General features: G+C 37.6%; 1 protein-coding gene across 5 annotated transcripts in view; it reads left to right on the forward strand.

Moving 5' to 3' along the window:
- The window catches only part of ntng1a (netrin g1a), a 118,159-nt gene that overhangs the window by 50,886 nt on the left and 52,598 nt on the right, over window positions 1-14,675 (forward strand). For all 5 annotated transcript variants that reach the window (XM_073830859.1, XM_073830858.1, XM_073830860.1 and 2 more), the window contains exon 3: window positions 6,620-7,263. In XM_073830859.1, the coding sequence (XP_073686960.1) occupies window positions 6,620-7,263 (644 nt within the window). The remainder of the gene's footprint in view (window positions 1-6,619; window positions 7,264-14,675) is intronic.

Below are 14,675 nucleotides of genomic sequence, written 5' to 3' on the forward strand. Positions count from 1 at the left end.
GTGTGCAATAACCTTAAAACTAATTTTGAACAAATGGATGGACAAATGGAATGAAAGAATGAAGGAATGAACAATGGATGGATGGATAGACGGAAAGAACAAACGATGAATGGATGGATGGATGGATGGATGGAAAGAACAAACGATGAATGGATGGATGGATGGATGGATGGATGGATGGATGGATGGAATAAATGAACAAACGGATGGATGGATGGATGGATGGATGGATGGAATAAATGAACAAACGATGTATGGATGGATCGATGGAGTGAATGAACGATGGATGGATAAACGGACAGAACGAACAATGATTGAATGGATGATACGATATATTCAGAAACAGAAAGATGGAAAGAAAGATATGAAAGATGGAATAGGTGGATGGATGCAATGATATATAGACAAACAGAAAGATAGAAAGAAATTTTTAAAAACTTCGGATCAGGTTCGATTTTCTGCGTTTTCAGATCCGTGGCAAGCATTTTGATAGGAAAGGATGACGAATACAAAAAAACGAACAAACAAACAAAAAATGGATTGCTGTATGGATGGATGGAGCGAATGAACGATGGATGGATGGATGGATGGATGGATGGATGGATGGATGGATGGATGGATGGATGGATGGACGGACAGAATGAACGATGAATGGATGGATGATACGATATATTAAAAAACAGAAAGATATAAAAGATGGAATGAATAGATGGTTGGATGGAATGATATATAGACAAACAGATAGATGGATGGAACAAACAAATGATGGATGGATGGATGGATGGATGGATGGAATAAACAAACAAATGAACAATGGATGGATGGAACAAACAAATGAACAAGCGAATGATGGATGGAACGAACAAACAAACAAAAAATGGATTGCTGTATGGATAGATGAATGGATCGAACAAACCAAGGCCCGTAAACCTTCAAACTTCAAACTTCAGGTTTTTTTAAACTTTCAAGCAAGGCTTTGTCACAGCAATATTCAGTATTTGTCTACCAATTCTAATTTTGTAAACAACAACTTCCTTTCAGTTTGAATTGCAGTTCAGGAATTGGCATTCTCAATTATTGATATTTATGCGAAGTCTATGTATCTATGCATAGTCATGCGAATTCCCCTGTAATCACTGGCTGCGGTTCAAATGGTCAGTGGCAAACGGGGTCAGTTAATACTGTCTGATCTCTGAGAGTCATGCTACAATACCCTCCATGTCAGGCAGTGGCAAAGTCGTTGACGCTCCATAGAGTTCAGTGCACTGGGGAACGATGACATGAGTCATGTGAAAGTGCCTTTAGTCTTGTGAGATTATCAGCAGGGAAATAATGGCAGTCATTACAGAGTATATGATACACTCTTGATTGTATCTGTGAAGAGGCAGGCAGTTGACATGGCTTTCATTTGCACTCTTCTGTGTGAGACAAATTATTGCTTTGATAATACATCTTCATTCCACAGCGATGTGTGATCAGCCGTGAGAAAAACGCTCAGCCGGGCGCTGAACAGACAAACGGCGTTTGTAGGACAGCTGTGTTTAGGAAGCAAGTGTGTGGTGATTCATGACGACTGTGTGCGTGTTTGTTGGTGTGAAATTACCCAGAACACATTTAATGGGGACAACAGGCTCGGATTAGAACCAGCGCATGTGCAGCACTCTCTTTCTGTTTTTCTTTCCCTCGTCTCGCTTTCTGTCTCTGGCCCTCTTTCTTGTTCATCAGACTTCATCAAGCTCTTTGTGGATGGGATTAACCTTACACGGTTTGGAGCCTTACACTGTCATTACCAGCAATTCACAAAAAGCTGTCTGCTTTTCCAACAGCGCTCAGCCGTCAAATTTAAGCCCTGGTCCACGTATCCTGGATGTCCTGATCAGTTTAGGATTAATAGAAACATCTTTAGTAATTACTGATCTTTGTCAATGTGGTAGCTATGTCAGTTTTTCTAATGTGAGTTAATCTTTACATAAAGCTCTCAGTGGCATGAAAAAAGGGAAACTTTGCTTTTTAAGGGCTACATTTAAAGGTAATGTCTCTCTTCGATAAATAGGAGGTTTGCAGAGACTGGGGAAAAAAAAACACCTAATTAATCTTTATAAGGCATTACTGTGCAACCTATTTCCTCACATCAGCCTTTACTTTTGCAGCTGCAACACTACAGATTACTATCCTGTGGACGAAAGAAAATAACTCAAGCTTGTGAGGAAGTGTGGGGCTATGTGTGTATGTGGCAAAATAAATAAATAAAATAAATTGTAGACCTTAAATATGATTTCTGTAGAGAAGCTTTAATGTTTGAAAGCTTAGGCTGATTCTTTACAATTACTATGAAATCTGTCTCCCTCTCGCACAATTTTCTCCCTCTGTAGTGGCTTTGCTTTAGATCTTGCTTTTGATTTTTTTTACAAAGTGTCCTAAAGAACAAGCCAAAGCAACAAGTGATATATTACATCTTCTTCATACAAATGATACTCAAAACCAGCCTTAAAGTGCAGGTCATATATTTTTAAGTGTCCTAATATTGTGTTGGAGTCCCCTACAACAGGTTTAAATGCATCTAAGGTCAGAAAACATTATACATAGAGTTCGTTCAAACCAGCTTTGAGCGTAATGTCTGTAAACCCCTCCCTTCCATAAGCCTACTCTGCTCTGATTGGTCAGCTGGCCAAGCCTGTTGTGATTGGCACAGAGAGGAGTACTTGAGCAGGTTAGCGAGTGCTACCATCTGTGTTGCCAAGTCTGCGGTTGTTTTTCATGTCAGTGGGTTGAAGCAACCCTAATAATGTCATATTTAGCCCTGGAATGTGATTTTACCAGGGGAACCCTGACAAAAAGTGTGTATTTTACATCCCGGAATGCAATTTTTAACAGGGGACCCCCCTCAAAATGCAATTGGGCTAGTTTTGAGTCGCAATTAGGCGGATTTTGTTGTGAAAACATGGCAACCCTGATGCACCTTTACATAAAACAATAATATAGTGCTCCATCTGTTCTTTAAAATAAAGACATAAACACATATTGCTTAGCTGCTGAACTGTAAACACATAACAAAACAATAATGGTGGATACGTAAGCCAAGTGCTAACGTGACTAACTAATGAAACAACACAAAATATGTCTTATGTTATATTCTTTATTATTAAGCAAACTGTTCATAGTCTGTATTAATTGACACATTCTGAGGAAATAGTGAGTTTATAGCAAATTGTCAGAAATCATTCAGTAATATTGTGGTTGACATGGAAACCTAAAGCTGCACTAGGTATACATCACATATTAGTACAAAAAAAAGATAATTTGAGCACTGGCTTGAAAATGTAACCATACTGTATCAATCGTACTTACAGGTTGTGGTTTGGAGACGCTTGTTAGTCCAAATAAAGAGGATTAGAAGCCAAAGAAAATAAAAGTAGACCTTTAGTGTCTTATTATATTTTTAGTGTACATTGTGTCATTCCCGCATACATTGTGGGAATTCTGGGTGTTTGCTACAGTAGGTGGTTGCCCATCGTCAAGTCTTTAAATATGGCATCAGTGTAAGCCTATGCAGCTTGTTTTCCAATTGTATTGTCTGCCAGAAGGAAAAGTAATTGCACACCACTCCTCGACAAGCTGTGCAATGTGAGTTATCATTTATCGTTAAAAACACAAACATCATTTTTAGCTTAATTTAGCTTAATTCTTTGGGGGAGGGCTTTGTTTAAATCACTTAATCATACAATCCAGATATAAACAACAGTGATACTGATGCTTGCTAGCTAAATATACAGTGCTACAGACATCAGTTAGTTCATTGGATTGCTAGTGCCTGCACACACTGAGATAGAACAGCATGAATGAACAGCTCTGCCCTCTTGACTGGATGGTCTAGAGAGAGGCATGTGGACTCACTGGTGGGTCTGATCATTCTCCAGGCTTATGTGCATGGCTGTAGAGGACTGGCTGGAGAGCATATTAATGCCACTTTGTCAGAATTAAGAGGTTAAATGGTTGTCAGGGCTTCGTTGTCACATTGCCTGAGAGGACAAGGCTAGAGGAAAAGCCTATTAACAGAAGCACTTTGTTTTTTTTTATCGCCGTGTACCTCTCTGCCACTGTGTCGCTCATTTTCTTCTCGGCAGTCCCTTTCTCCACCTATCCTTTATCACAGTTCTCTTCCCCAGCGTCCAGGCCTGCGGATTCCCGCAGAGAGACAGACATCTCCCACTTAATCAGCTGCTGTGTTTCTTGTTCAGATAAATTGGAGCTTGTTTCTCTTGAGAGGTATTTCCTGGAGGACGCCACTGCCACCCGACAATATAACAGCCCCACGAGCCCCTGCTTAGTGCACGCCAGCATGTGGCACAGCTGAACATACCAGTACGCTGATTAGTAAAGTGTGAGGAAGGACAGTTGATATTAGAGCATCTGTGGCAGCTGCACTCTTTTTGAATTGCAGATCTGTGGTATATTTTCACCTGCCAAAAGTGGCTGACAAAAACGCACCTTTGGGTGTCCTTACCTCAAGGTGCAGAACAAGGTAGCCTTTATGCAAAAGAATGACTTGGGGAGAGTGTATTATTCAGATTTGTCGGTCTGACCTTCATGTTTTTGTCTTTTTAATGAGCATTTTAACATGAATCCCTGTCCATTTTTAGCTCTTTAGAGATTTCATTCTCTTGTTCTTTATTATCATGGATTGATGTAACTTAAAACAGGGAATAATCTCCTCATAAATTATGTGCTAAATAAGACTGGTTTTACTGGTTGTCTGCATGAGGGAACTTGACTTTAAAGCTCTATAAAAGATCTATGAGTCTATGGACGTTTAATGGCCAGTCCATATCTGGATTTAGCCAACAGCTGGAGAATAGATTCAACCACTGCTTCATATCCATAATAGCACTCATGTACCACCAAGGCCAGTGCCTTGAAATATGAATAGTCTTTTTTTGATTAGCCTCCACTACAGTGAGGGAAAATTATTCGATCCCCTGCTGATTTTGTACATTTGCCCACTGACAAATTAATCATCAGTCTATAATTTTAATGCTAGGTTTATTTTAACAGTGAGAGACAGAATAACAACAAAAAATCCAGAAAAACGCATTTTAAAAAAAGTTATAAATTGATTTGCATTTTAATGAGTGAAATAAGTATTTGATCCCCTATCAATCAGTAAGATTTTTGTCTTTTATACAGGTAACTTGTTACGATTAGGAGCACTCTATTAAAGGGAGTGCTCCTAATCTCAGTTTGTTACCTGTATAAAAGACACCTGTCCACATAAGCAATGAATCAATCAGATTCCAAAACTCTCCACCATAACCAAGACCAAAGAGCTGTCCAAGAAAGTCAGTGACAAGATTGTAGATCTACACAAAGCTGGAATGGGCTACAAAACCATCACAAAGCAGCTTGGTATGAAGGTTACAACAGTTGATGGTAGTGCTCCTAATCTCAGCTTGTTACCTGTATAAAAGACACCTGTTCACAGAAGCAATAAATCAATCAGATTCCAAACACTCCACCATGGCCAAGACCAAAGAGCAGTCCAAGGATGTCAGGGACAAGATTTTAGACCTACACAAGGCCTTAATGGGCTACAAAACCATCGCCAAGCAGCTTGGGGAGAAGGTGACAACAGTTGATGCAATTATTCGCATATGGAAGACAAAAATAACTGTCAATTTTATTCGGTCTGGGGCTCCGTGTAAGATCTCACCTCATGGAGTTTCAATGATCATGAGAACGATGAAGAATCAGCCCAGAACTGCACGGGACGATCTTGTCAATGATTTCAAGGCAGCTGGGACCATAGTCACCAAGAAAACAATTGGTAACACACTATGCCATGAAGGACTGAAATCCTGCAGCGCCTGCAAGGTTCCCCTGCTCAAGAAAGCCGCATGTACAGGCCCATCTGAAGTTTGCTAACGAACATCTGAATGATTCAGTGGAGAACTGGGTGAAAGTGTTGTGGTCAAATGAGACCAAATTCAAGCTTTTTGGCATCAACTGAACTCGCCGTGTTTGGAGGAGGAGGAATGCTGCCTATGACTTCAAGAACATCATCCCCACTGTCAAACATGGGTATTTCAGCATGACAATGACCCAAAACACACGGCCAAGGCAATAAAGGAGTGGCTCAAGAAGAAGCACATTAAGGTCCTGGAGTGGCCTAGCCAGACTCCAGACCTTAATCTCATAAAAAATCTAAAGGTTTGCGTTGTCAAACATCAGCCTCGAAACCTTAGTGACTTGGAAAGGATCTGCAAGAGGAGTGGGACAAAATCCCTCTTGAGATGTGTGCAAACCTGGTGGCCAACTGCAAGAAACTTCTGACCTCTGTGATTGCCAGCAAGGGTTTTGCGAAGGGGTCAAATACTTATTTCATTTGTTAAAATGCAAACCAATGAATATCTTTTTTGAAATGCATTTTTCTGGATTTTTTTTTTCTTTTTGTTATTCTGTTTCTCACTGGTCAAATAAACCATTAAAATTATAGACTGATTATTTTACTGTCAGAAGGCAAACGTACAAAATCAGCAGGGGATCAAATAATTTTTTCCTCACTGTATGTGCACACATGTGTTTTATAAATTCTCATTTAAATGTCGTCTTCTTTATCTTGTAGGAAAACCCCTATATGTGCAACAACGAGTGTGACGCAGCCACAGACGAGTTGGCCCACCCCCCTGAGCTCATGTTCGACTTTGAGGGCCGCAACCCCACCACCTTCTGGCAGTCCACCTCCTGGAAGAAGTACCCTAAAGCTCTGGCAGTCAACATAACTCTGTCATGGAACAAAACCATTGAGTTGACCGATGATATTGTCATCACTTTTGAGTCGGGTCGGCCGGAGCAGATGGTTTTGGAGAAGTCTCTGGACTATGGACGTAGCTGGCAGCCCTACCAGTTCTACGCTACCGACTGCCTTGACGCTTTCACTATGGAGCCCAAAACGGTGAGGGACATTACCCAGCACACATTGCTGGACATTATCTGCACCGAGGAATATTCTAGAGGCTACGTGTGGAAGAACGACAAGACTGTACGTTTCGAAATCAAAGACCGCTTCGCACTGTTCGCCGGGCCCAAGCTGCACAATATGGCCTCGCTTTATGGACAACTGGACACCACCAAAAACCTGAGAGACTTTTTCACCATTACTGATCTGCGCATACGTCTGCTCAGGCCTGCCACGGGTGCCACAATGGTGGATGAGAACAACCTTTCCAGATACTTCTACGCCATCTCTGACATTAAAGTACATGGCAGGTAAGACATTTAACTCAGTTGCAGTCAAATTTTGTTTGGGGATTGCCAACGGCTCTTTTCTTTTTTCTAACAACCCGTTTCTCATTCCGTACTTCTGTGTACTGGGAGGCATGGTAGGTGTACTTGACTTTATATTTTTAGGGGGCATATTTTATGCATAGCCTTGATTTATTTAAACAGCTAGAAGAAACTACAGTGTATTGGTCTTACAATTATTTTTAACAATACATGAAGAGTTAGTCTAAGTGCAAATTTGTACTTTGGGAATCAAGCAAAAACTATTGTTTTCTCATTAACTGTGTGTTTTCCCGAATGTGAACCTTACTGAAATTTGAAAGCTGTTTTAGATTATTCTTCATATTTTACAAACTCTTGCATAGTCAGGATTTTTTGCAGTGTTCTGAAATATACTTTCTAATTTGACACCCTGTGATCAATCTCAAGACTGTGAAATTCACTGTTCTGACACCCAGGCTATAAACAGGAGTTCATTCTCTAATTATACACGTATCAGGGGCCATACCCGCCTCCATCTCATCTCACCTTTACATGTTCATTTCTTTCAGTCTTAACAAGAAGATGAGATTAAGTTCAGCATCTGTCCCTGCCTGTCTATCTTATTAGTGTCTGAGGTCAATCATAAAGATGCTAATTAATTCAAAGAAAGCCTATTTTAAGTATCTAATGTAGGTGAACCTTTCTGTCATTTCATTTTATTGTACACTTTCAGTCAAAAGTTTTTTAACAGTAAGATTTTTAATGTTTTTAAAAGAAGTCTCTTCTGCTCACCAAGCCTGCATTTATTTGATCCAAAGTACATCAAAAACTGTACAATTTTGAAATATTTTTACTATTTAAAATAACTGTTTTCTATTTGAATATGTTTTAAAATATAATTTATTCTTGTGACTTCAAAGCTGATTTTTAGCATCATTACTCCAGTCACATGATCCTTCAGAAATCGTTCTAACATTCTGATTTGCTGCTCAAAAACATTTATTATTATTATTATGTTGAAAACAGCTAAGAAGAATTTTTTTCAGGTCTCTTTGATGAATAAAAAGTTCAGAACAACAGCATTTATCCGAAATAAAAATCTTTTTTTAACATTATAAATGTCTTTATTATCACTTTTGATCAATTTACAGCATCCTTGCTAAATAAAAGTATTCATTTTTATAATTTCTTTCTCCAAAAAATACTATACTGAATCGTACATGTTACAAAGGCTTTTTATTTCAGATAAATGCTGATCTTTGGATCTTTCTATTCTTCAAAGAATCCTAAAAAAAGATTCAGTATAGTAATAGTAATAGTAATAGTAATAAAAATGTTTTTTGAACAGCAAATCGGAATATTAGAATGATTTCTAAAGGATCATGTGACACTGAAGACTGGAGTAATGATTCAGAAAATGTATCTTTGATCACAGAAATAAATTACATTTTACAATATATTCAAATAGAAAGCAGTTATTTTAAATAGTAAAAATATTTCATAATATTACTGCTTTGCTGTATTTGGATCAAATAAATGCAGGCTTGGTGAACAGAAGAGACTTATTTAAAAAAAAAAAAAAACATAATAGTACGCAGAATACAGGATATTCTACAGTATTTAGTAAGTAGTTAGCAAATGCATTGTTTTATTATAGGAGATTCAAACTGCAGCAAGAAGGCAAAGAAAGTCTTATCTACAGCAAACTTCACATCTGAGTGTACAATGGCATGTGTTGAGTGTGTGAATGTTTCTAAACCAGTTACTGGGTGAAGATGACAGTTGATCACAGAAGGCTGTAAATTTTAAACTTCCCTCAAGGCTGTGTTCTCATTAATGGTGCGCAGTGATGATCGGTATGTGTCATCTCTGGCGGATATTTATGAGAGCAGTGACTTGTCGGCTTGTTTCTAAAAAGGTAATCCAGAGTTCAGCAGCATGCTCGGTGTTGTGGGCTTTTCTCCGAGCCTCCCTGTCATGGAGAATCATGATTCATCTCCCTCCACATGCTCACAGGAGGCATACGCTCCTTTATCCCCTGAAATGTGTTTCCGCCTCACGGTGCACGAGCCACTAGAGTCTGGCAGGAGGAAGATGACCCCAAGCACAGGAATTCCTGATCTCAGAAGAGATTGAGTCTATATCGGTGTGAAACAAAGGAGCCAAGATGCAGCCCTAGAATGGAGAGCTAAGTAGGTCAGCAAAATGAAAGAAAAGGGGAGAATGCACACTTTAGTCCAGTGTCACACAGTACTGTTGTATGAAGATACCATAATTATTAATACTGATTTAATACATATTTTGTTATGAGGGTCAAGTGCAGTTGAAATCAAAAGTTTACATACGCCTTGCGGAATTTGCAAAATGTTTATTATTTTAGCAAAATAATAAGAGGGATCATAAAAATTGCATGTTATTTTTTATTTAGTACTGAACTGAAATAGATATTCCACATAAAAGACATTTACATATAGGCCTAGTCCACAAGAGAAAATAATAGTTGAATGTTTACATACACTTTTTTTTTGTGATAGTTGTTCAGTCTATTGTTTGTCCCGCTGTTCTTCAGAAAATCTTTCAGGTCCCACAGATTTTTTGGTTTTTCAGCATTTTTGTGTATTTGAACCCTTTCCAACAATGACTGTATGATTTTGAGATTGATCTTTTCACACTGAAGACCACTGAGGGACTCATATGCAACTATTACAGAAGGTCCAAACACTCACTGATGCTCCAAAAGGAAAAACGATGCATTAAAAGCTGGTGGGTGAAAACTTTTGAACAGAATGAAGATGTGTACATTTTTCTTATTTTGCCTATGTATCTTTTTTTTTTCCATTTAGTATTGCTTTTTAGAAGCTACAGAAGATATTTACATGTTTCCCAGAAGACAAAATAAGTCAAATTTACCCTGATCTTCAAATTCAAAAGTTTTCACCCCCAGTGAATCTTAATGCATCGTGTTTCCTTCTTAAGCATCAGTGAGCATTTGAACCTTCTGTAATATTTGCATATGAGCCCCTTAGTAGTCCTTGGTGTAAAAAGATGGATCTCAAAATCATACAGTCATTGTTGGAAAGGGTACAAATACAGAAAAATGCTGAAAAACCAAAGAATTTGTGGGACCTTAAGAATTTTTCTGAAGAACAGCAGATAGTTTAACTGTTCAGGACAAACAAGGAACTCATGAACAACTATCACTAAACAAAAAAACACAGCTGTGGATCATTCAGGTAAGAACGCAGCATTAAGAATCAAGCGTATGTAAACTTTTGAACGGGGTAATTTTGATAAATACTATTATTTTTTCTTGTGGACCAGACATCTTATTCAGGTCATTACTGCATTAAAAATAACAAGCATTTTGTATGATTCCTCTTATTTTGGTAAAAAACAGTTAACATTTTGCAGATTCTGCAAGGTGTATGTAAACTTTTGACTTGAACTGTATGTACATTTTGGATGAGTAGATTACTGTCTAGCATTATAAATACATTGGAGCAGTGTCTTGTTTGTGTGAGAAACAGTTAAAAAAGAAAAATGAAGGGTTAATGTTTTTGTCACTCAGTTTAAATTTACTTCTGGTTCATCCATCACACTGAAAACTGAATTTTAAGCATTGCATATTGACATACATTATTCCATGTAGTAAGCATTTTGGCAAATATAGTAGGTCACAAAATTTGCACACTGTGCACTATATACATACTAGATACTGCAGCACTAGTAATAGTCTCTTTCTCTCGCTCTCAGTCTAAAAACTACACACAACTATTCTTTCTCCCTGTCCTTCCATGTCTTTCTTTTTCTTTCTTTCTTTCACTTCATCCCTCATTCCCCCCTCCATCTGTGTTTGATCAATAGAGTGTAATTAAAGGAGGGATGAAGCAGGCTCCTGGAGGAACAGCTTGAGTCTGACTCTGTCTCCTCTGACACACTGCTGGCCCTCACTCATTCTGATGTATAATGTATGCATTATACATCAGCCCTCTCTCTCAACCACAGTCTCTGCAGGAGAACCGAAGACTCCTACTGTTCCTGGTTAGCTTGCAGTGAGGATAAAGAGGAGTGTAAATGTCTCATTCAACAGCCATGTTTAAAAGACAGTCTTTTAATTTGTGAATCATGATTGTCATGCTGTCTTTTTAGATTGATGCATAGTTGTGTGCTACGTTATAAATGGTCAGGACAGAAATTGAATTAGAACATTTACAGATCAGCATTAAATGTGTTTTAGTAGTTTGCGGTTGGATGGGTCGTTCACTCAGGTCTTTCAGTGGGTTATTAACTTTTTGACATTTCTTTAGTTACTGAAAGATGTATATTTAATAATTTTATATACAGTTGAAGTCAAAAGTTTACATACACCTTGCAGAATCTGCAAAATGTTAATTATTTTACCAAAATAAGAGGGATCATACAAAATGCATGTTATTTTTTTTTTATTTAGTACTGACCTGAATAAGATATTTCACATAAAATACATTCACATATAATTCACAAGAGAATATAACAGTTCAAAAGTTTACATCCACTTAATTCTTAAAACTGTGTTGTTACCTGAATGATCCACAGCTGTGTTTTTTGTTTAGTGATAGTTGTTCATGAGTTCCTGGAACGGTTAAACTGCCCGGTGACCTTCAAAAATATCCTTAGGTCCCACAAATTCTGTGGTTTTTCAGTATTTTTGTGCATTTGAACCCTTTCCAACAATGACTGTATGATTTTTAGATCCATTTTTGTCACACTGAGGACAACTGAGGGACTGAGGCACATATTACAGGAGGTTCAAATGCTAACTGATCCTCTAGAAAGAACAATGCATTAAGAGCCAGGGGTGTAAACTTTTGAACAGAATGAATATGTGTACAATTTTCTTATTTTGCCTAAATATCTTTTTTTTTTTTCCCATTTAGTACTGCCCATCAGAAGCTACAAAAGATACTTACTTGTTTCCCGGAAGCCAAAAATTTTTTCAAAGAAATTTTTCCTGATCTTAAAATTCTAAAAGTTTTCACCCCCCAGCTTTTAATGCATCATTTGCCCTCAGTGTGAAAAGATGGATCTCAAAATCATACTGTCATTGTTGAAAGGGTTCAAATACACAAAAATTATATGGGACCTGAAGGATTTTTCAGAGAAACAGCGGGTAGTTTAACTGTTCAGGACAAACAAGGGATTCATGAACAGCTATCGCTAAAAAAAAAACACAGCTGTGGATTATTCAGGTAACAACACAGTATAAAGTATTAAGAAGTGTATGTAAAATTTTAAATTCAACTGTTATTTTCTCTTGTGGACCATATGTAAATATCTTTTATGTGAAATATCTTATTCAGATCAGTACTAATTAAAAATAACATGCATAAAACATGATCACACTTAATTTGGTAAAATAATTAACACTTTGCAGGTTCTGACTTCAACTTTTGACTTCAGCTCTATATATAAAATATAAAACATATCACTAAAAAACAGTACTTTCTTAAAATGATCAAGTAAGTGTAGTATGTGTAAATCTATTTACACAAGAAAACAGAGCCATTACTGCATTTCAAATGCTTTTCTGTTATCTGTGCAAAACCGTTGCATTTTTAGTCAGGCCCGGATACAGTTGTCTCCCTCGGGGATCGATGATACGGTGATTGATCGTTTAATTGCGGTCCTCCTTGGCTGCTCGGACAGGCAGTCGTTCGCCGAGAAGTCAATGTGTTTTTCTCTTTTTCTTTTTTTCCGGCCTGCTTGGGCCGTGCTGAGGCCAGGAACCGGAGGACAGATAATCTATTTGTGCTAATTTCGAGATTCGCCCCACACCCCCCCAACCCCTTCCTGAATAAGTCATTCCGCTCTGTATCTTCCTCTTGCCATCTCATGTGCTGCGCTCGGCACTTCAGCTCTTCCACATCAGCACATTTCATTGGTCCGGTCATCTGATGTTTCAGCAGTCTTCTGTTCCACATGCTCTATCACCACAAAACTTAATCTAATCATGTTATAACCTCCCGGCCTCAGATGATTGCAATCCGATTTGCATTTCTCTGATTGTATTTAAAGCGTTTGATTTTGTGCTATTGTTACAGAAATGGAAGAATTCCAGTGCAAGTTTTTCGGTTGATATGGACACCGATTTAGATATATTCCATTTGACCTCTTAACACCATTGACACATCAGGAAGCTGCTGCTCAGGCAGTTAATCTGAGACTGTGTGTGTGTGTTTCTACTGCGAGAAACAGAATCGGAGCACAGAGATCCAAATGATGAAGTGTAATTACACACCCAATTGATTCTGGCACCTCATTCATCATCCAGTCATCATGTTATTCACAAATGCCGTTTCAAGGCGTCAACTCAGCTAAGAAAACAATTTAATGTGTAAAAATACACACTTGACCCTGCAGATACATAGCGGTTGTCAGTGCATCCCTTGAGCCAACTCAAGAAATGTCCAGCTCATTTTCTCAGTCTCTCAGAATTCACAGCATCAGTCGTCTCTCTCGCTTTCTTCTGTTGCTTCTCACTCATAAGAGTGCATTAGCTGACTTCTCCTTTCAACGATTTGGGAATTAAACGCAATGCAGGTGAAGGATTAATTCTCGCAATTCCTCAGAGTAGCTCTGCTCTCCTCATGATTGATGAGCGCATTTAGTCGTTCAGTTCTCTGCATCTGCTTATCCCTGTCCACATCTGCCTAAATCCTGACCTTGATTCTGAAGACTACTGCCCCTTTTCAGCACTCGTTGGAACTGTACCAAGAATATAAAACTTTTATAAAAAGAAAAGTATTGAAACGTACAACGGCGTTTTAGTGCCACGTTAAAAAAAATAGTACATTTATGAGATTAAAGTCAAAATATTACGAGATTAAAGTCAAAATATTACGAGAATAAAATCGAAATATTTCGAAAATAAAGTCCACATGTTTTGAGAATAAAGTCGAAATGTTTCATGAATAAAGTTGAAGTGTTTTGAGAATAAAGTCAAAATTACAAGAATTAATTAATTCTCATAATATTTAAACTTTATTCTCGTAGTATTTCGACTTTATTCTTGTAATATTTCAAATTTATTCTTGTAATATTTCGGCTTTACTTCTCGTAATATTTCGACTTTATTCTCGTAGTAATTCGACTTTATTCTCGTAGTATTTCGACTTTATTCTCATAATATTTCGACTTTATTCTCGTTGTATTTTGATTTTATTCTTGTAATATTTCAAATTTATTCTTGTAATATTTCGACTTTATCTTGTAGTATTTCAACTTTATTCTCGTAGTATTTCAACTTTATTCTCGTAGTATTTCAACTTTATTCTTGTAATATTTAAAATTTATTCTCGTAATATTTTGACTTTATTCTCGTAGTATTTTGACTTTATTCTCATAGTATTTAGATTTTATTCTCATAGTATTTTGAC

This window comes from Garra rufa, chromosome 24 (genome assembly GCF_049309525.1).
Source record: "Garra rufa chromosome 24, GarRuf1.0, whole genome shotgun sequence".
Lineage (NCBI taxonomy): Eukaryota > Metazoa > Chordata > Actinopteri > Cypriniformes > Cyprinidae > Garra > Garra rufa.